This window comes from Myxocyprinus asiaticus, chromosome 1, assembly GCF_019703515.2.
Source record: "Myxocyprinus asiaticus isolate MX2 ecotype Aquarium Trade chromosome 1, UBuf_Myxa_2, whole genome shotgun sequence".
In the NCBI taxonomy this organism is placed as follows: Eukaryota; Metazoa; Chordata; class Actinopteri; order Cypriniformes; family Catostomidae; genus Myxocyprinus; species Myxocyprinus asiaticus.
In genome coordinates, this window is record NC_059344.1 from 66328080 (window position 1) to 66349796 (window position 21717).

Here is a 21717-nt window from a genome sequence, read left to right on the forward strand (position 1 = left end):
TCTCTCCGTGTTTACAGGAGTAGAAACCCTCATGTGACTTTGAGACAGTAGGGATGCTCATCTCTCCTGTCGTCTGATTCTGGAGGAGTGATCCATCTTTATAGAAATCAGCTGTGAGGATTGAGGAGTTTGTAGATCGATGTAAACAGTGTAGAGTCAGAGTATCTCCCTCAATCACAGGATGAACAGGACTCTCCAGAATCACATCACCATCTACACAACAGAGGAAGTGGACAAACAGCAGGAATATGACATCATGCTGTACATAGACTACAGAGCCAAATCTTGAAACACATAAATACATACATGAACTCTTAAAGGAATAGTTCACCCTAAAATTAAATTCTGTCATAATACACTCACCTTTATGTTGCTCCAAACCTGTATGACTTTTTATCATATGTCCCTGACAGCACACGTACATCACCCAGATGTCTATTTGATGTGTGTGTTTACATCTGGAAGATATATTTTTTGTTTACGTTGTTTGCTCATCTGCAATACGTGTATAAGACATATCTCTCAGATGTCAATAAGACATTCAGCAGATAATATATAATTAGGATGTGATGATTTCCAGATGAAACACTCAGAAACAGACGTCTCAGAGACGTACAGTATGTGTGCTATCTGGGGCGACTACAAAAGGAGATGTTTTAATTAATATCTCAGCTCATCTTCTCAACACTATTGACAGTGGATAGTGCCTCATTTTAAAGCTTACAAAAGGACCCAAAAGTATTATAAAAGTAGTCCATGCGACTCACGCCTCCAAGTGTTCTGATGTCATACAGTAGGTTTTAGTGTCAACAACAATGCAAACTCTTGTGTTAACGCACGAGTCCCTGTGAATGAGCTTCTCTTGTTTTTTCTAAAAACAAATGACTTCAATTTCTGGTTGTTTCTCACCAAGATCTGTCGTATGCCTTCACAAGTCTTGGAATATGACACATCAGTCACATGGACTACTTTATAGATACTTTTGGGTATTTTTAAAGCTTTGAACGTAAGTCACCATCCACTGCCATTGTATTGAGAAAGATGGATCGTGATATTCATTAAAATATCTCCTTTTATGCACATAAGAAAGAAAATCATACTGGTCTAGAATAGAGATTTAGACAGTGAGTAAATTGGGACAGAATGTTTGATATTGGGTGAACTATCTTTTTAAGCTGAGATGTGGAGGGCAAAATGTGCACTTTCTATCATTTATTACTGAACTTTGATATTCAGTGTACAAATAAACAACAAAAACTCTTGAAAATACACTTTCAGCATGACAGCACAATCTACAACTCTTATTGTAGTTTATCTGTAGTTTTTACAAGTATATGTCACTTTAATGTAAATGCATTTTAAAAAGTACTTCTGTCTTTAGCCTTAAAAATAAATCAATAAAACTAAATATCATGATATTTTACCTGGTTTTGAGTGTCATACAACTCACCATGTACTGTGATGTTAATTTGTTGACTATTTTCTCCAGACTGAGACTGACACCAGTACACTCCAGTGTCAGATGTTTTAAGGGAGCTGATTTTACATGTAGATCCTGTAGATGAACAATCTTTCATTCTCTCACTGTCTGTGTATCTTCTCACTGTCCATCCAGTAGAGTTATTGTGATCCTCACAGTTCAGAGAGAGAGAGTGAGATGAGAAGTGTTGACTTCTGCTGGGACTGATGATCAGAGACACTGAGGGATGTTGAGCTGAAATGAAGTTCAAACAAATACTGCAAGATAAATCCCTGTAGAAACTTATAGGTGAAAAATCTACATGAAAACTGACAAGGAGCCAGTGCAAAGACTCCAGGATAGGAGTGATCATGTTGATCAAGATCTGGTCAGGATTTCAGCTTTGAGTTTTGAATCAAGAATGATCCAGCAGTTGGGTTACACAAAAACTACTCAACACTGAGAAAATAACACATGAATGACCAAACAGGCTCAACCCAGCATTTTTTAGAGTGTGAGGAGAAATTATTTGGACGTCAGACATTAGCACTATTAGGATGGGATTAGTTTGCACATGAGTTTATAGAAGTGGCTGCTTATAATAAACTGACTGAAATAAACAATACTCATCTGTGAATTATATAATTATAACATTACGTAATTGAGCGGATGAATTACCATGAGTATCTTATCTGACACTGATATTACAGTCTGAGCAGTTTCCATGATTTGGCTCTCTTTTATAATTTTATTTTCTTATTTTTCCATTCGAACAGGATTTGATTTCTTAGAGGATGCTTGAGTTAGCCGAAAAACAGAAGGTAATTTGCTCTGAAATTTTTACAGAGGTTGTGTGAGAAAAACACAAATTTATCAGATTCAGACGGGATTAAAATCACAAAGTACATCTGTGAAATACAAATTTCTCTGACCTCCTCAGGGAAAACGAGTCCCGTCTGAATAGGGCTATTGTGAATGTTTGAGCTAAATACATCTAAACAGTGACCTAACCAAGGATATTAGAGATTATTCTTTGACTTCAAACATACAGTATATTTATAAGATAGTTCAAACATTTATGAATTCTGATTTCTGAAAATGTGAAAGAACTTTTTGAATGTCCCACTTCTCTGGGGGTGAAAACTTGGCCCATCCAAGATACATTATACAACTACATTCATAATTTTAAAAAATGTCTAGGATTATATATTCTTGTTTCCTCTCTCCTCTACATCTGTATTTACCACTGTGAGATTTGTCAGATGTGATTCTGTACACTCTCTCAGTGCTGACTGGATTGACTAAACCATCTTTAAACCAGCTGTATCTCCACTCAGTGTGTGTTTCTCTCTGTATGTCACATGTGAGAGTGACTGTCTCTCCTCTGAACACATGATGATCTGGATTTACAGTCACTACAGGTTTTGGTCTCTCTGTATAAAACACAAGTAAATATTCATCTATTTTACAATAATACAAGAATTAGACTGTAATCAGTTAATATGAAGATCCTGAAGATTTGAATCCATTCAAATAAATGTAATAAGTACAACAACACACATATCCACCTTTTTCCTGAACGCAGAAGTGTTTCACGATTCGTCTGTTTTTAATTTCCGTCTCCAGTGTTTTCACTCACATCGGTGTATATTCTTAACGGGTAATGTGATGTTTAAAGTATTACATTTGTAAACATTTTCAAAAACATGTGTCTTTAAAGTGCCGATAGTTAACAGAGTCGAGATAAAGGCTTAAGCCCCGGATGTTTCAGCAAAAGCCCCGAATAATTTTATAACCTAAAAACATGTATTAATCACAGAGTTTTCATGCACACAGTAAAAAATAATCCTTATCAGAACCGCTATTCTCCTCGCTGCACATCAAACAGTGTCTTCATTCACTCTTGACAAGAAGTATTGATTGACATGTAAACTGGCCAATCACTGATAAGAAGTTAATTATGATCAGCCCATGAGATTGTAACTTTTGGATGTAATTACCTCGATGCTTTAGAGACAAATGTTGTGTAGGTGTGCACTTGTCTTGATGAGGAGATTTATTAGAATATTGAAATGGACATTTTAAAAAAAGAAGTAAAACAGTCTCAGTCAACATCAGCACTTCAACAGCAAGATGTATTCTGCTTCATGTATGTGTAACTACTACTTATTAATTGCACTGTCAAATGAGGCTAACGATTTGTCCCTTAACAGCCTTGAAACTGTAAGAGACAACTATACATTTCATCATTATATTATTTTCACTATTGTGATATTTAAAAAAAAACAAATTGTTTCTCTGAGGAAGAAAACCTAGTGAAGTTTCTGACTAGTCCTCGCACAGCAACAGTCTTTCCAAAACACACACACAAACACCCACACACACACACACACAGACACACAAACACACAAACACACACACACTCTCTCTCTCACATACACACACACTCTCTCTCTCTCACAAACACACACACACTCTCTCTCTCTCTCTCACACACACACACACACACACTCTCTCTCTCTCTCTCACATACACACACACACACACACACACACTCTCTCTCTCTCACACACACACTGATACACACACTCACACTCTCTCTCACACACACACACACACACACTCTCTCGCTCTCTCTCTCTCTCTCACACACACACACACACACACACACACACACACACACACACACTGATTATATGAACTCTCAGTTGTCGTGATATCTTCATGTGGTTCTCATTGTCTATAACAGTCTTTCACTTGATCTGATCTGGATGTATAGTGTTGTGTGTGCAAGACTTTTCTCCGTGTTTAATTATAATCAGTGGTCCATTTGTAATTGTTTTTAAGGGGGATTGTGTAGTCAAAGTCATTGACAAATTACACCCAAAATTAAAATGAGAAACCTTTTAAAAATCTAGTTTAAAACACTTATGTCGTATTCTCAGAAATGTAATCTTTGTCCAATTTGATTTCATACATTTCTGAAAAACTTTAATAACATTTACTAAAATAAATAAATAAATAAATAATAAAAATCAAACTTTCAAATTGTCATGTGGTGTAACCATTAAATAAAAAGTATTATAATACTTTCTTTGCACCTTGAATACATGAGAGTATAAACAACTTATTCATTCATTTACAAAAAGTTTTCTTGAGTCAAAAATATGAAGTATATACTCAGTGTTACACCACATGAATAAAATGTGCCTTTTCATAAACACATCAAAATAAATATCCCATGTTTTTTTAAACATCTTTCTTTCTACATCCGTTGACTGCTGGCCGTTCCAGTTTCTCCCGTTCATTTTAATAGAAGTGACCCGTCTCTACTAAACAGTCTCAGTACCAATGTTTATCTCACTAAACTAAATACTGACAAAACACTATTTTACTGGGTTTATAGTTTTATACTCAACATAAACAACTAAATGTCTACCTACATGTTGGTTACACACAAAGATTTTGATTTGGTGCACAAAAGCATTTTAAAATATCAATCATATTTTAAAACAATTGATTTAATTAAGTTTCATGTGAACACTAGGAAGAACAAATCAAACATATCTGCCAGTGTTTTCAGAAAACCGGTGTCTTTTATCACAGTGGAGAGAGAGAGCTCGCGCACTCAAGGTTGCCAGATTGCGGGACTAAAGCGTCACTCTGACAGCAGATATCCAAACTGTACAAGTGTCCAGATCTGATTGGGGGATTTCACCGATAGACATCTGGCAACCTCACACATGTTGAAATCTAATTCTGACCGGCTAATCGCCCTTATTTAAAGTCTGATATTTATCAAACACATTAAAATTAAATATTAAATCTTTTATTTTCATAATTAGTTCTGAGTAATACAGGACACAACTGATCTAAAGGGGATGGTAAGGGGGGATGCTGGTTTTACAAGGGGGATGCTTTTTGGTATTTCTTGCAACAAGAAATGTTTTAAACATATTCAATAAGTTTGATTAAAAATGATAATAGCATAGATCATTATTATTAAGGAGGATTGTGGATGATTGTCTACAGTGGTGGAATAAAGCAGTCTGTAGATCTGAAATGTTTTCAATCCAACTCATTTTATGCTCAGACATACTTTTTATGTTTTATATTCATTAACAAACAATATTGAAAGACTTTTACTTCATTTAAAAATGGACTCTTTGCCGATGTAACTTTTAAACATATTTTAAAGTGTATCTCGTGTATTATGATGCACACATGGATGTCTGTGGGATAAACCCCGGATGTTCACTGACTCTGGAACCGCCCCGTCGAGATGAACGTTTGTTGTTTTTTTGACAGTGCTTCATCTGAGTATGTAGATGTCATGAAGCGATGGTCCGAGGTTTGTTATGTTGATATCATTCACTAATTTGAGTTGTTATGACAGACAACAACTTCACAAGTTGAGCCTGAAAGTAATTTTTACTCCAAATAACACTTAAATGTTTGTTGTTCTCCATCTGAATCGCTCGTTTCGGTAGTTTTTACATTGTGTCTCGAGACCAGAAACACAAAACAGGCAATTATAATCATCATGGTGTCGCCCAGTAGTTGCTCAGGAAAACTGTGTATCTGCTGACTGATGCATATGATTATAATATAACAGATGATCACTCACCGATGACAGTAAATGACACTTCATTACTCCAGTAAGTGTTGAATTGTGTAGATGTTCTGATAGCGTAACACCTGCATTTACGGCTGTATACTGCAGTAATCTTGATCTCTTTCTTATTAAAGTCTTGAACATAAACACCATCACAAAACCATCTGTATGTCCAGTCTGTCACTTCTGTCCCCTGTACGTCACATGTGAGAGTGACAGTCTCTCCTCTGAATATCTGTGATGTTTTAGGATTTACAGTCAGAACAGGTTTTCTCTCTGTAAGAACCAGAAACAAACACACAACTCTCACTTTACACAACACACACCTGCAAGCATCTACAGTTTAATACACACTCTCTTTCTGCTCATATCACTCAATAAATAAATAAATAAAATAAAATAAAATACTTTATACTATTTTTAAGATTTACACATTTCAATTTCACAATAAATTTTCATCAAATATAATAAACTAATCTTTAACAAACTATTAATAAAACTAATATATATTCCTGTTTTATTTTATTGTTATTATTATTATTATTATTATTATTACACAATTCAGTTTGATGGAAATTAGTTTTGGAATTGAAATGCATGAAAATAGGCACAAAAATAACACATTGTTTGATTTATAGATTATTTACAGATTATATGGCAGTAACTGCTGTTAGTTTTTCTTATTTCTCTTTTTATCAATACAATTCATTTTATATTAACTGTCTTCATTTATAGTTATATAAAGAAAGTTTAAATGAAGATTATAGTGATTTGACCAGTCACACATATGACAGAAATGTTGAGATCATGTCTCAGTTTCATCAATGTCACATGTGAGAGTGACTGTATATTCAATAAAGAATCCAAAGTTTGTAATCAACAGAGTTTATTTATTTAACAGAGTTTATTTATTTAACAGAGTTTATCTACAGAGTTGAATGTGAACACTCACCTGATACAGTCAGTGTAACAGCATCACTGATGTCTGATCTCTGTGAGTCTTGTTTCCTCTCTCCTCTACATCTGTATTTACCACTGTGAGATTTGTCAGATGTGATTCTGTACACTCTCTCAGTGCTGACTGGATTGACTAAACCATCTTTAAACCAGCTGTATCTCCACTCAGTGTGTGTTTCTCTCTGTATGTCACATGTGAGAGTGACTGTCTCTCCTCTGAACACATGATGATCTGGATTTACAGTCACTTCAGGTTTTGGTCTCTCTTTTACAGATTGTGGTGCATGTGATGAAAACAAATAAATAAAAATGAAATTATTCTGACTTTGATCACACATCACTACTTTGATCACAACTTCTGATAGCTTTGTTTTATTTCAAATGTATTGAGTTTTGACAGTGGCGGGGTTAAGGGGGAAAGATGTATTTTTAAAATGTTTTAATGTTTTTTCTTCAGGATTAAAATCGTGAAGACACAGATGGTTAATTGTAACTGGTCCCTGTTTTCATCTTAAGCATTTTTTTTTAATTTTTTTATTGTAAGTTGATTGAGTTTTGTCAGTGCAGAGACAGGGTCAAGGGCAAAAAACGGTTATAATTTTTGTTTTTTTAAGAATAAATATTTTATTATGACTACAAAAAATGGATTATTTTGACTGTGTTTTCCTGTGCTTGTTGCAGCTTGTATTGTGTTATATTAGAAAGGTTGAATGGCTTGTAATTGCACTTAATTTGCACAAACTCGTGCACACACACTGAAAACTGTTTTTAGTTGTGCATATTGTATACATTTCAGGGTGTTCTCGTCAATAAATATTTACCATTTTATTATTACTGTAGCCTGTGTTACTATAATCATTGTGTGTGTTTGTTAAAGTGGTTTTAATGACCAAGATTTCTGGGCTCATTTCCAACCCATTTGGGTTCATTTTAACCCATCAGTGTACTCATTTTTAACCAATGCTGGGTCAAACATTTATTCGCTGTGCAGCTGGATCCTGGACTTCCTGTCAAGCAGACACCAGGTGGTTAGAATAGGCAGCAACATCTCCTCATCATTGACCCTCAACACTGGAGCCCCACAGGGCTGTGTTCTCAGCCCACTCCTGTATTCCCTGTACACACATGACTGTGTGGCAACACATAGCTCCAATGCCATCATTAAGTTTGCTGATGACACGAAGGTGGTAGGTCTGATCACTGACAATGATGAAACAGCCTACAGAGAGGAGGTGCACACTCTGACACACTGGTGTCAGGAGCACAACCTCTCCCTCAACGTCAGTAAGACAAAAGAGCTTGTGGTGGACTTCAGAAGAAAAGACAGAGAACACAGTCCCATCACCATCAATGGAGCACCAGTGGAGAGAGTCAGCAGCTTCAAGTTCCTGGGTGTCCACATCACTGAGGAACTCACATGGTCCGTCCACACTGAAGTCGTTGTGAAGAAGGCTCATCAACGCCTCTTCTTCCTGAGACGGCTGAGGAAGTTTGGAATGAACCGCCACATCCTCACACAGTTCTACACCTGCAATGTGGAGAGCATCCTGACTGGCTGCATCTCCGCCTGGTACGGCAATAGCACCACCCACAACCGCAAAGCACTGCAAAGGGTGGTGCAAACTACCAAACACATCATCGGAGGTGAGCTTCCCTCCCTCCAGGAAATATATACAAGGCGGTGTGTGAAAAAAGCTCGGAGGATCATCAGAGACTCCAGCCACCCGAGCCATGGGCTGTTCTCACTGCTACCATCAGGTAGGCAATATCGCAGCATCAGGACCCGCACCAGCCGACTCCATGATAGCTTCTTCCCCCAAGCAATCAGACTTCTGAACTCTTGATCTCTCATGATCAAAATACATCAGCCCTGCACTTTATTACTCTTTTATCTCACACCGGACTGTCATAAATTATATTACTGTTATTATATTATGTCTCTCTCAACAACTGACTATCAACCGACAGCCTGAATGTCAATACAGTACAATACTGTACATTCTATATATATATATATACTTTTTTTTATATATATATATATATATATTAATTTTTAATTTTTATTGAATAATGTGTATCTATATAGTAAAAAAAAAAAAAAAAACAAAAAAAAAAACAGCGTATTGTATACTGTACAGTGTATGTTATTATTTGTATGTTGTGTTGTGTGTAATTATGTGTATAACAGACGTTTAAATTGTGTTGTGTCAATCTGATGTTATTGTAAATTGGTATATGTCTCATCACTGTTACGACTGCTATGTTGACTGGAACTGCACCCAAGAATTTCACACACCATTGCACTTGTGTATATGGCTGTGTGACGATAAAGTGATTTGATTTGATTTGATTTTGATTCTTTACATACTGAACCTGTATGCAGTGCATGATGCCATGAAAACATTTTTTTTTTTTTTTTTTGCAGATTCTCACTTTAAAACATTTATTGTGTGACGAGTCTCTTCACCTGAATGGATATATGGATTTTTATGATTTTAAAATTAATTAGCCTGTATGTTCTTATTGTGAGTCTATATAAATTCAATTACATATTCATTTTATTTTACTTTCACTGCAGCAGCGGTGTTTCTTCTTGTTCTATAAATATATTCTTCAGATTTTCATAAATCACACTGAATTTTGAGATGTAAATCGCGCTGACTCTCTCCAAGCTTCACCCATTGGCTGTTTGTGGCAAACGTCACTCATTCATGTGCACAAGTTTCAGAGTTAATCATGAACTCAGGATCAATCTCTGAGAACATTTGTAGAGAGCAGGGGTGTAAACTAACGAATTACAAATACGTTACTGTAATTAAGTAGTTTTTCCCAGGAATTGTACTTTTTTCAGTAGTTTAAAAATTGTATACTTTTACTTGAGTACATTTTAAGTGCTGTAACTGTACTTTAATGGGCTATTTTCCCACCGTCTGTGTTCACTACTTCCCTGTCCTGATTTTATTTTTATCTGTCAACATGATTGGCTAGGGAGAGTCTTGTGACTCCCGTCAAATCAAATCACACATAAAAATCTTGAATGGCAGTGTCACGTTTAATGTGTTCATGTCTTTTATTTTGGTAGTCTAGTTCCTGTTTTATAGTCATGTGTTTCCTGGTCATGTGATATCCTGTTACCCTCCATGTTCATGTGTCTTGTTTTCATTGGTTTATTGCCTTGTTAACTCATTATCAGTTCTAGTTTGTCATTGGTTTAAGTTTATTAGTCTTGTTATCTTGTTTATTGTTCTGTCTGTTCATTGGTTGTCTTGTTATGTCTTGTCCATATATTTAAACCCTCATGTTTGCCATGGTCCTTCGTCAGGTATTGTTGGTGTATTGTTGGTCCAAGTCCAAGTCCAAGTCCAAGTCCAAGTCCAAGTCCAAGTCCAAGTCCAAGTCCAAGTCCAAGTCCAAGTCCAAGTCCAGTTTATGTTTTGTTCTTGCTCACGTTTTTGATTATCACTGATGTGAATAAACTGCACTTGGGTTCTTCACATTATCATCATGGTCTTTGTCTGCCTGTCATTGCCAAGCTACGTTACAGGCAGCTGTAGATCCGGCGCCAACTGTTATGGATGTGGAGGATGCCTCAAACACTTGAACATCACGGCCGCACCTTAAAGGGCTTTTCACAGTGAAAAAGGCCAGTTGCCTGACTGTGTCACGTGAGTTTAACTTGCTCAATCAGATATCAGCATTAATCCTGCCTCTAATTAAAGAAACATACTAGGAGAAAAGCTTCAGTGTGCTTTTTGGAACACTAAGAGCCCAATTCTTTAAAATTATAGTTTATACTTTTGAAAAAATACCAGCAAAATTCCCTGTATGAAATTAAATAAATTACCAAATGAAAAAATATATATTTTTAGACTTATATACGCTTTTTCTTTACACAAACTTAAATTAGCCTTACCCTGTTCTATAGATGAGAAAAGTCAGCTGAATTACATTATCAGGATGTTCTACACTTTTTTTTTTTCAAGACTATAAACTATCAGAACTATTTGTCCAATGAGTTCACTTCCAGAAAACCAACTTTTGAACATTTTAAAACATTTAAATATGTTAAATCTAACCCTCTTTACCTCTGATCGCATTTGCTGAGCTTCTTCAGAACATGTAAATTGCATTATGACACTAATTGTGTTAGTGATACTTTAGATGATTGTTCAAAACAGACTATTGAATATCAGGAATGTATCATATATGTAAACCCTGATATTACACCGCATCAATTTTCTTCTTTAATAGCTGTGCACAGCATATACACATCAAATGGATGCTCCTTATACTAAGTCCGAAAGATTCCCCCACTACTTGGTGCAGGTTGCCAGCTTGAACAGGGCCATGACGATTCGCTTTCGGGTCGGAACCGGAAGCAACCTGCGATAGGCGCAACATCAGGACCAATATTACAGTCCTATCAGAAGTGCAACAGCTCCCTTTTGATTGCAATTCCTCATCTTCTGATTGCATTTATTCATTAAAATGACAGTAAGCTGGCTAATTTCAATGAACTGTCTCAATAATCTCCCCATTTTACCAAAACTTCGGAAGAAAAAAAAATTAGAGACATCTGGGAGGCGAATTAGCGATAAACACATTTCTGTATGGAAACGGCTTAAGGGCAGATTTATTTTGCAATAAACCTAAATTTATGCGACAGTGTTTTTTTTTAGGCATGACGTCATCACGCACACCATTTGTATCGATAAAAGGCCATTTGAATGGAAACAGGCAGAAGACGCAATTTTTTTTAACGCATTTTCACTTTGTCGATAACAAAACAGCGTGAAAAGTGGATGGAAACTAGGATAATGTGACATACTGTTGCCATCTGGTGAACAAAATATAAATAACATGACTTGAAAACCATGTCATGCCAGTAACAGACAGAAGATGACTGTAGGGCTTTACTGGTTGTTTAGATCAGCGTTACTATCAGAAATAATTGGTAATTATTTCTTTAGATATTAATATTTAAATTAATTAATTGAATCTAACTCATTAAAACCTCATATGGGACTCCAGTAAATGTAGTGTGCTACGTTTAGGAGCGGGTTTGTTTATTAGCAATAATTAATAATTATCAAAGACAATTATTAATTATTAAAATCAATACAACATTGATGAGAATCAATGTTAGCTTTTTTTAATCCTTTAAATCAACAATTATCAAAGATAATCGTTAATTGTTAACTGATGAAATATTAATTAAAATTAACACTAGCTTATTGATCCTTCAAATTCAATCAAAGATAATTATCAATTATCAAAAATCAATAGAATAATAAGGATTAACATTGACGGGGCACCACCCTGGAATCAGGGACTAATAACCAGATAGTATAACAGTCTCAATATTAGATTGTTTTCTTAGGAAAATCAACATCCGAAGAATATCTATTTTCGGGAAAAAAATACAATGAATGAAGGCTTGAATCCGAGCACTGACATCCCGTCAGCATGACACAGACATATGCAAAACAAACCAAAACACTTCTCTTTGTAATATAAACAAAGTTTATTTATGCAGTAATATCAATTAATACAATGCAGTCAATAAACTTCTGACTTACAACTACAAACTAAACAGTGATATGATTAGATATGGAAATAAAATAATCCTATAACATATGAGGGTGTGTGTGTGTGTGTGTGTGGTTAGTACGAGAGAGAGAATAAAGTGACGGCCCCAAAGCCGATTTTGCGATCGTGGGAGAGAAAGCAGCTGTTAGTTTAGCGCTCAGAGACGCGGTGGACGGCTTGTAAAAGTCCCGCGTTCTTTGATTCTTTAATGGATAAACTTGGTTTGCCGGTCTCACCCGCGATGGCGAAAATGAACAACAGTCCAATTTGGTTGGACCACAATACAGCAAAACAAATTCGTGATAATTAATACCCTGAGTATTAATAATGAGCGGACATGGCGGTCCGTAAACTGTACAAGCAAAAACCTTGAAACACAAGAATAACACACTATAATATTCTATCTCTGCCCAGACGTAAACCTCTTACTTGAATCGCATGAGGATGCAGAATGTGTGTTCATCCGTCCTTTAACTCAGACTTGGTTCTTCGAGGCTCGGGTGATGACGGGAGGCCGTTTCCTCACTCTGTCGGCGGGCACGGCTGCTGATTCTCGGCGGGCTGGCGGAGAACTCAGAAATGTCGACTTGATTGAAGATGGAAGAGAAATCTTTAATCTCTTCACTTCTGCAGGCAAACGGATGAAGATGCGGATTGCTCGGCGGTCTCCTTCGGATCCGTTAGAGTGTTCGGTTGAACACAGAGTAATCTCAACTCGTCCAGCGAGATGGAGATTGTTTCAAGTCGGACGTTACTTCCTTGTGCCAAGAAGCTGCACCTGAGAGCAGCGATGAGCTGCATCTACACACTGCAAGCAAAGTTGCTGGAAGCAAATCCCGGAAGCATTTCAGAGGTATTTCTACTCCTTATGATGTCATAGTTGAGGGACATTCTGTTGTGTGTCTCATCCAATAGGAGTTGAGAGTTCGATCCATTAGTGAGCAAGGCTTCATGGGATTTGTTGTCTGTTTTGGACTCCCTTTGTTTGATTTTGGTGCGATTTTTATCAGTAAGATTTACGACTTGGTATGTGGGGGCTGAGTTAGGTTTTACGACTGTGTTAGGCCTGCCTTTGTCTTCTATCTGAATACATGAGGCCCAACATGACTGTAGACACCTACTGTATAGGCTGATGGCTTGTTGTAATCTAATTTTATATTTTATCACAAGATATGCATTTGGATATATACAGACATTATCAAACTATTATTTGTCAAAGTTTAGAATTTTTTTAGAAAGGAACATAAACTGAAATTTTTTTTTGAAAAGTCAAGAAAAAAGATAAATTAATGTATTTATGAATTATGCATTACCTGAAGTATGTTTAGAGTAGCTGTTAGACATCAGCACTGAAAGTAAAAAATAAACAAAAAACATTTCCATTAATTCAACACAATTCAATACAAATTAAAAACTGAAACTAAGTGTTTATGTCTAAAGTTTATTGTAGTTCAAATAAGTGTTTAATTTTCTTCTTCTTAAGATAGTTTTCCACTCATTTCTATGTGGATTCATCAGTCGACTGATGTTGGAGATTCAGTGTGTGACCTCATCAAACACACATCTGCAGGACTCACAGGTGAATTTAGAAGTGAATTCACTGATGGAGTGAATCAAGTTCTGTTTGCATTGAGCCAAAACTGCCATGTGAGGATGAAACAAAGAGTTTTGGTTTGTTGACAAGTGGCGTTACAGTACAATGTATATGTCTATATTCAGAGTACGTTTCACTCTCAAAATTAAGTGAGAAATGAGAGCAGTCTGCAGGACTCAATAACAGATCTGACATCAGAGGTGCACCTGCTTACTAGTGTCACAAAACAGAATACCTACTGTATGTTGCAAAAATGTTCAGATTAAATTAATAATGAATGATAAATTCAATTCCATCATTATAATGTAAAACCACTGAAATGAAACAGCCTAATATTTACATTTGCTGTCCTTGCCAGGGTCGGCCCAGAATTTGTTGGCACCCTAGGCCAGATTTTAGATTGCCGCCCCCCTTAATACATTTAAGGAATAGTAACATTAATATGTTTAATAATGGCTAAAAAATAAAAAAAGAAAAGATCAGATGCCATTTTTGGTTGAGGAGGACGACAAATCTTTGAGGTAAGTAACGTTAACTAACATTAAATATATCCACTGCATTTATACACTACTCCACACACAATTTATCATCATCAGTGTACAAGAGCAAACAGATAATATTACTGCTGAAGTTAGAATCATGATGATTAACGTAAATTAACGTTAGCGTTACTGGGTTAATTGGCATGACGTCACACTGCTTACAGCTTCACTAGCTAGCTATCGTTAGCAGTCTGAGGTAACGTTAAAAGATAAAACGCTGAAACTGACATCTCTAGTTTGTACCCTACTTTTCAGAATGAGCATACACAAATATTTTAAGAGACGTCAAACCCCAGATGAGGAAGAGACAGATCATTTGTCATCACCATTTGTCTATACCAGGGGTCGGGAACCTTTTTTCATTAAGGAGCCAGTTTTTACATTTTTGGTTGACATCAAATATGCCAAAATGAAAAGGAAACATGTTGCAATATGGAATTGAGTACACGTGTTTGTGCAGGTTTCCATACAATTACATCATTTTACAGTTGTTCATGAAAAATTTTACTTCCCTTTTGGGCTGGGCGATATGTAAACAATATTGTAATGATAATCGCATTTAAAATTTCCCGATATCCGATTATATTGATCATATAATCGGATATCGCGAAATTTTAAATGCGATTATCATTAAAAAAAACAAGGTCCGTGAATATTTAGATTTATTGATTTTGCTTTAAACATAAATTTATTGAAACACGAAAAACTTAAATACATTTCTAAATTCAAACTGCACTATAAATGAAACGAAAAAGCAATTAAAATAACGAAGTGATTAAAAAAATCTTACATATAACCACCTCCCCAAATCCATACATTTACCGTCTCCAGCCGCTCCATTTGCCATCACGCAAGTATCACAACAGGTGAAAAAGTACTAACAGCATACAAATGAATAACTAAAGACAATTATAAATGTAAAGATAATTATAATAATCATCATCATAAATAAGCCTAATAAATTCCCTTGTGTTTCCAAAAAATGTTGCCAAATGTGTTCTTATCGAATGTGTTTTAACAGTTAAAGCTGCCTAAAGAAAATAAAATAGAACTTAATTTTAGGTTCAAGGTGAAGGTGTCTTGCATTACTTTATGATGTAATCACTTTCGTCTTTCTTTAATACAAAGATATCTGTATATATTACTGCACCTGCAGAGTTGTGTTCATAATGTGTAAGTTCACAGTACCTCACAGATGATTGGAGATCATTCTCATAGATTACATTATTCTTCCAAACTGTTTTCAGTCGAATGAAACTCTCTGCGCTTGCTCCACGAGACAGGGTCCCTCTTGATGCTTCTGAACAAACAGTGAATCAGACACGAGCATTGACGGCTTTTCTTTTGTCTGTTCTTAAAAATATAATAAAGTGTGTTTCTTCAAGCGCGTCTTTTCGACTAACAGCATTTCTTATCATGTGTCACTCCGAGACGTCTTACAGGTCAACCACCTGTTGTGGGTAGATGAGTAAAATTACTCGCGCATGAAATACATTTGGAGGAGCTCGTGAACTGGATTGAGTCTCGTCACATTTTGCGGGTTGGCAGGTGCTATATCACACACTGAGTGCACATAAAAAATAACGAAGGTTCATAAAATCACTTGTAGAAAATGCTCTTAACAGCTAAGGTCAATTGTTATTTGGAAACGAGGCCCAGAACTCTATACAGGTGTGTGTATTGGAGAAGCACTTTCATTGCACTCAGCAGAGCTAACTGCGCACATATATCAAATCAGATCGGCAGCTTTTCTTTCCTCTGTTCAAAATAATCACGTTTCGTCAAATGCGCGTCTTTGTGTCTAATGTCTTGTAATATATCACAACGAGAAGTCTTAAAGGTTGCCTTCCACAGTGGCTGGTACATCAGCAAAATACTTCACATGAAAAATCCGCATTTGGCCAGTGTTCATTTCAAACCTTGTTCACCAGGAGTAGGCTGTACGACAAATTCGGAAGGAAATCAAAACAGTGTCATTGACTTCAAGCTTTGCAATCGCACCCACACTTTCTGTATGAAAATTATCTCTAGAAAGTTTTAAAGATCATGTGAATGGTGAGACACCTGGCGAGCGAGCCATAGGTTCCCGACCCCAGGTCTATACAATGTGTTTGATTAAACTGTTTCACAAAATTGTTAAAGCTACAGTAGGTAGAATTTATTCACTGAAAAAAAAAAAAAAAAAAAGTCTATATAAACTTGGTGTCTAAGTTAATTGAGGCCCTGTGAGAGATTAGTTAGCACCACAGACTCTAGCTCTGAGTGAAAATTGTGGGTTGGGTAGTGTCAATCCAGATAATTTTAGCCAAACGCTTTTGGCAAGGCAGGCCTTGACTGTTTGTGAACAGCTGTCAATTAAACCCTGACTGGGGGTGAAGAGCATCATGTATATGAGGAAGAATTGGGGGCGCTGTTTCTCACAATTAGATTTATTTCAAAGTTGCCTACTGCAGCTTTAAGTTTAAAATGCACTTTGACTTTAAAATGTACAACATTTTCTTATGGGGGAGCATGCCCCCCTGGACCCCCCTAGAGGGTCGGAGGTCCACCCCCCATAGTCTCACAAAATCCTGTGGGAAACACTGTCCCTAAAGATCAAATTCTAATGACCAATGCTCTTTTAGTGTTTTGTGCTTGTTACATTCAGATGTTACACTACAATTATCTGACGGACCCAGTTGTAAAATTACAATCATGTTATATTTTTATCAGTCATGTTAAATTTCCCTGATATGTAGTATAGCCTATTTGATGTTCTCCATATATTCAACATTTTTGAAGAGAGGATTCAATGTTATATAAAAGAGCCATCATGACAGAAACATTCACAAAGTTATACATTTCAAATAATAAAGAAGCTCAAAATTGAGAACAGAAACGCTTCATGAAACTGTAAAAGGCAAAAATACAATCAAATTAATCGCTTGTATTTAATGAAGGTTGAGAATATGAACTAATGTGTGTTGTTCAACTTTTTGAAAGATGGTTTTACAACAGTTGTGAATGGCAACATCTCTATTTCATCCGTGCATTCTCTACCGGTCGGGTATTTCGTTGTCCGGGAAAATACATCTTGTGTGTGAATAAATTCGTTTTGTTTCCTCCTTCACGATATTTACACACTACTGGTCAAAAGTTTGAGGTCACTTGACTGAAAAGTTTCTCATGATCTTAAAAATCTTTTGATCTGAAGGTGTATGCTTAAATGTTTGAAATTAGTTTTGTAGACAAAAATATAATTGTGCCAAAATATTAATTTATTTAATAACAGAACTAAAATTTTATATATATATATAAAAAGAAAAAAAAATAGTTACGTTTTTTAAGAATTGAGAAAACAGCCAATAAGTGTCCAGCATATAGATGGGAACTCCTTCAATACTGTTTAAAAAGCATCTCAGGGTGATACCTCAAGAAGTTGGTTGAGAAAATGTCAAGAGTACATTTCTGCAAAATCTAGTCAAAGTGTGACTACTTTGAAGATGCTAAAATATAAAATAGTTTAGATTTATTTTAGTCACAACATAATTCCCATATTTCCATTTCTATTATTCCATAGTTGTGATGACTTTACTATTATTCTAAAATGTGAAAATAATAATAATAATAATAATAATAATAATAATAATAATAAATAAAGAATGAGTAAGTGACCCTAAACTTTTGAATGGTATTGTATATATCGCAATATCCAATTACATCGGCAACACCCGGACTGAGGGATCGTGAATATTCTTGCTTTACTGATTTTGAATTGAAAATTAAATTATTTAAAAAACGAAAAACTTAAACACATTTCTAAATTCAAATTGCACTCCAAATGAAACGAAAAAGCAATTAAAATAATGAAGTGATAAAAGAATAATATATATATATATATATATATATATATATAAGTAACCACCTTTCCATTTACCGTCGGGCAAGTCTCCGTCTAAACATGCAGGCGGAAAATTACTTACACAAATGAAGACATAAAAACAATTATACATGTAAAAATAATAATTATAATGATGATAATAATCACTGAAATATAAATCATGGTTTGAGGTGTTTTTGTATTATTTATGTTTTAATCACAGATGTATAGGCTGCAGAGTTGTGTTCACAATGAACTGCTCTGTAGAAATAAAGTGAACTGAACTCAAAACACCTCCTGAGCTGAGATGTGTGAGGTCATTTGCAGCATTCTCATAGACCACACTATTCTTGCCAAATAAATAAAGAAATAAAAATAAAAAATAAATCAGAAGATAAACAAAGAAAGAGTAAGAACCTTTAACAGGCGCGTGCTCCACGAGACTGCAAGCCTCCGTACAAACAGTGTGTCAGACATGCGCAGAGACGGCTGTCATCTGTTCTTAATTATATAATAAAGTATTCATTTGATAATAATAGACTAAATAATAATAATAATAGCCTAATAATAATAATAATAATAATAATAATAATAATCACTCTGATCATCATTAATCCCCGAGATCAAAGTCTGTCGGCACAACCCTAATGTGCATTTCTCTCTATAAATTAACAAAATATTCAGACAGTCTTCTTGCTGGTTTCATTACCGCTTTTGCCGGTGTCGCTGCGGCTCGCTTGGTGCGTGCACTTGTAAAATGTATATTTTAAAGACTCATTATTACAGTTTAGTATTTCTCTGTAATGTAAAACAGTGTTAGCAATGTTACTTATTACATTCTTTCTCAGCCCTGGAACTCAAACCATTTTCTGATGCCCCCCAATATATATATATTTAATTAATTAAATTAATATCAAAAACGTGCGACTAGTCGACTAATGGCTTAAACTAACCTCTACTAGTCGACTAGTAAAACCTTTGGTAGGGGCAGCACTAGCACCCACATCACAATCATTTGTTTTATCTTCAGCAGAATATATTTTCTAACACACACACAGAAATAACAGAAGATAATATAGAATATAATAAAATACTCACAGAGTATAAGAGGCAGCACACTGGACTCCATACTGTCACATTAATGAACTGTTTTAACAGTGATGTGTGTCTAAACCAAACACTTCCTGTGTTCAAACGTCATTTCACACTTCAGAAACAGGGTGGGGGGAACCAATGCGCACACACACACACACACACACACACACACACACACACACAATATATATATATATATATATCTTCTCTTTTAGTGCATTCAAGCTGTTGAAGCTGTGTTCCTCTTTAATTTCAGCAAAGACTTGAACATGAACACTAAACACACACATGCAAATCATGTCGACTGAATCAGACACACAAGTGACTCTGCAGTGAATTAAATTCAGACTGTCTGTGATTCACAGTAAGAATTCAAACTTGTTCATTTCTCCTCTAAAGGAGGGCTGAACCATAACAGTGAGAAGAGGAGCAACATTCAGGCCTTTCTGAACACAGAATGATTTCTAAGAAGGGGAAAATAAATGAACTGATCACACACTGGCTGAAACCACATATTTCTAAGAAGAGGGATGTACAAATAAACTGACGTGAATCTGCTTGTGGTAGCATTTAGAACATATCAACCAAAGATGCAGAAATGTATTAATATCTTTTGTTCCTCCCACACTGAAGCTGCAGATGAGAAACAGAGCAGAAGTCAAACCACAACTATGAGCTCATTTCTTTTATTAAACAAAACTAATATGAAATAAATACATTAACAAAATGACAAAGTGATTTAAATGCAATCAGAGTAAGTAAAAATCAAACAAACTTTATTCACAGTAGTTTTCACACAATAACAGGATTGCAGTGGAAAATGCTGATAACGATAAATGGGAGTTTTTAAAATAGATTTATAACATGTATGTTGCATATTTATTGCATATAGCACATGGTTACTGTGCAACCAAAATCCCATAATAACCAGAAATAATTAAGATTTGGTGAATAACAGGGACTTTTAACTATAAACAAGTCCAAAAAAACACAATGGACTTTTATTTTGAAATGTTGGTGCTTCCAGCTGCGGAAAGACTGGAAAAGATATTTCTGACATTCCTAGAATATATCAATATGCAATGAACATGCAGTGAATGCTGCACATTTCCATAAAGTTATTTTTTTCGTTGTAAAACAATATAATCAAATAATAAATTATGCATTGAAGTGAGGATAAAAATCTGGACGAATAATGTCAATAATGACATATTTAAGCACAAAAAATCCCCACAATGTGTCAGTGATTGCTTAAATTTAATCTCCAGAGGCTGCGGTCATACTCTTGAACCCTCAAGCACAAACTATTGATGAAGTTTTGACATTAATATTTGCCAGTAACCAATAGTTCCAAAATGAGCTATCAATTACTCTTTTTTTCGTGTGTGCTGTTATAGGGTTAAATTATAGCTGCATAATTTCCCAACTGTTATTGCAAATTACAAACCAAATTATTTACATATTGTGAAAAATCAACATTTAACGAAAAATGCAAAATAAATAAATACAAATAAATAAACATTTTGTTAAACATATAATTTCTCATTTGTGGTCAGTAAAAATATCAGCAGAACAAATACAAATCTGAACAACAGCAGAAACAAACAAAAACAGTCAAGGTTGTTTTGACTGCACCCGACAGCCAGCTGTTTAACCTCCCTTCTGTATGCAGACTCATCGTCATCTCGGATGAAGCTGATGACAGTGGTGTCATCTGCAAACTTCAGGAGCTTGACAGAGGGGTCCTTGGTGATGCAGTCATTGGTATAGAGGGAGAGGAGTAGTGGGGAGAGCACACATCCCTGGGGGGCACCAGTGCTGATTGTACAGGTGCTGGAAGTGAGTTTCCCCTGTCTCACAAGCTGCTGCCTGTCCATCAGAAAGCTGGTAATCCACTGACAGATAGACATGGGAACAGAGAGTTGGTGTAATTTATTCTGGAGTATAGCTGGGATGATGGTGTTGAAAGCCAAACTGAAGTCCACAAAAAGGATCCTTGCATTTGTC

The 21717-nt window shown here is 35.6% G+C and overlaps 2 protein-coding genes across 3 annotated transcripts in view; both read right to left on the reverse strand.

The window, feature by feature from the left end:
• Positions 1-21717, reverse strand: part of LOC127440265 (uncharacterized) — a 204410-nt gene that overhangs the window by 110632 nt on the left and 72061 nt on the right. The window contains 1 exon segment of the mRNA XM_051696744.1: positions 7027-7296. Within this exon segment, the coding sequence (XP_051552704.1) occupies positions 7027-7296 (270 nt within the window).
• The window catches only part of LOC127447811 (uncharacterized), a 160884-nt gene that overhangs the window by 23948 nt on the left and 115219 nt on the right, over positions 1-21717 (reverse strand). The window contains exon 1 of one of the 2 annotated variants that reach the window (XM_051709882.1): positions 19714-19740. The exons of the other annotated variant lie outside the window; for it this stretch is intronic. The gene's annotated coding sequence lies outside the window, so the exon portion shown is untranslated. Of the gene's footprint in view, positions 1-19713; positions 19741-21717 lie in introns of those variants that run through there. 2 annotated transcript variants of the gene reach the window in all.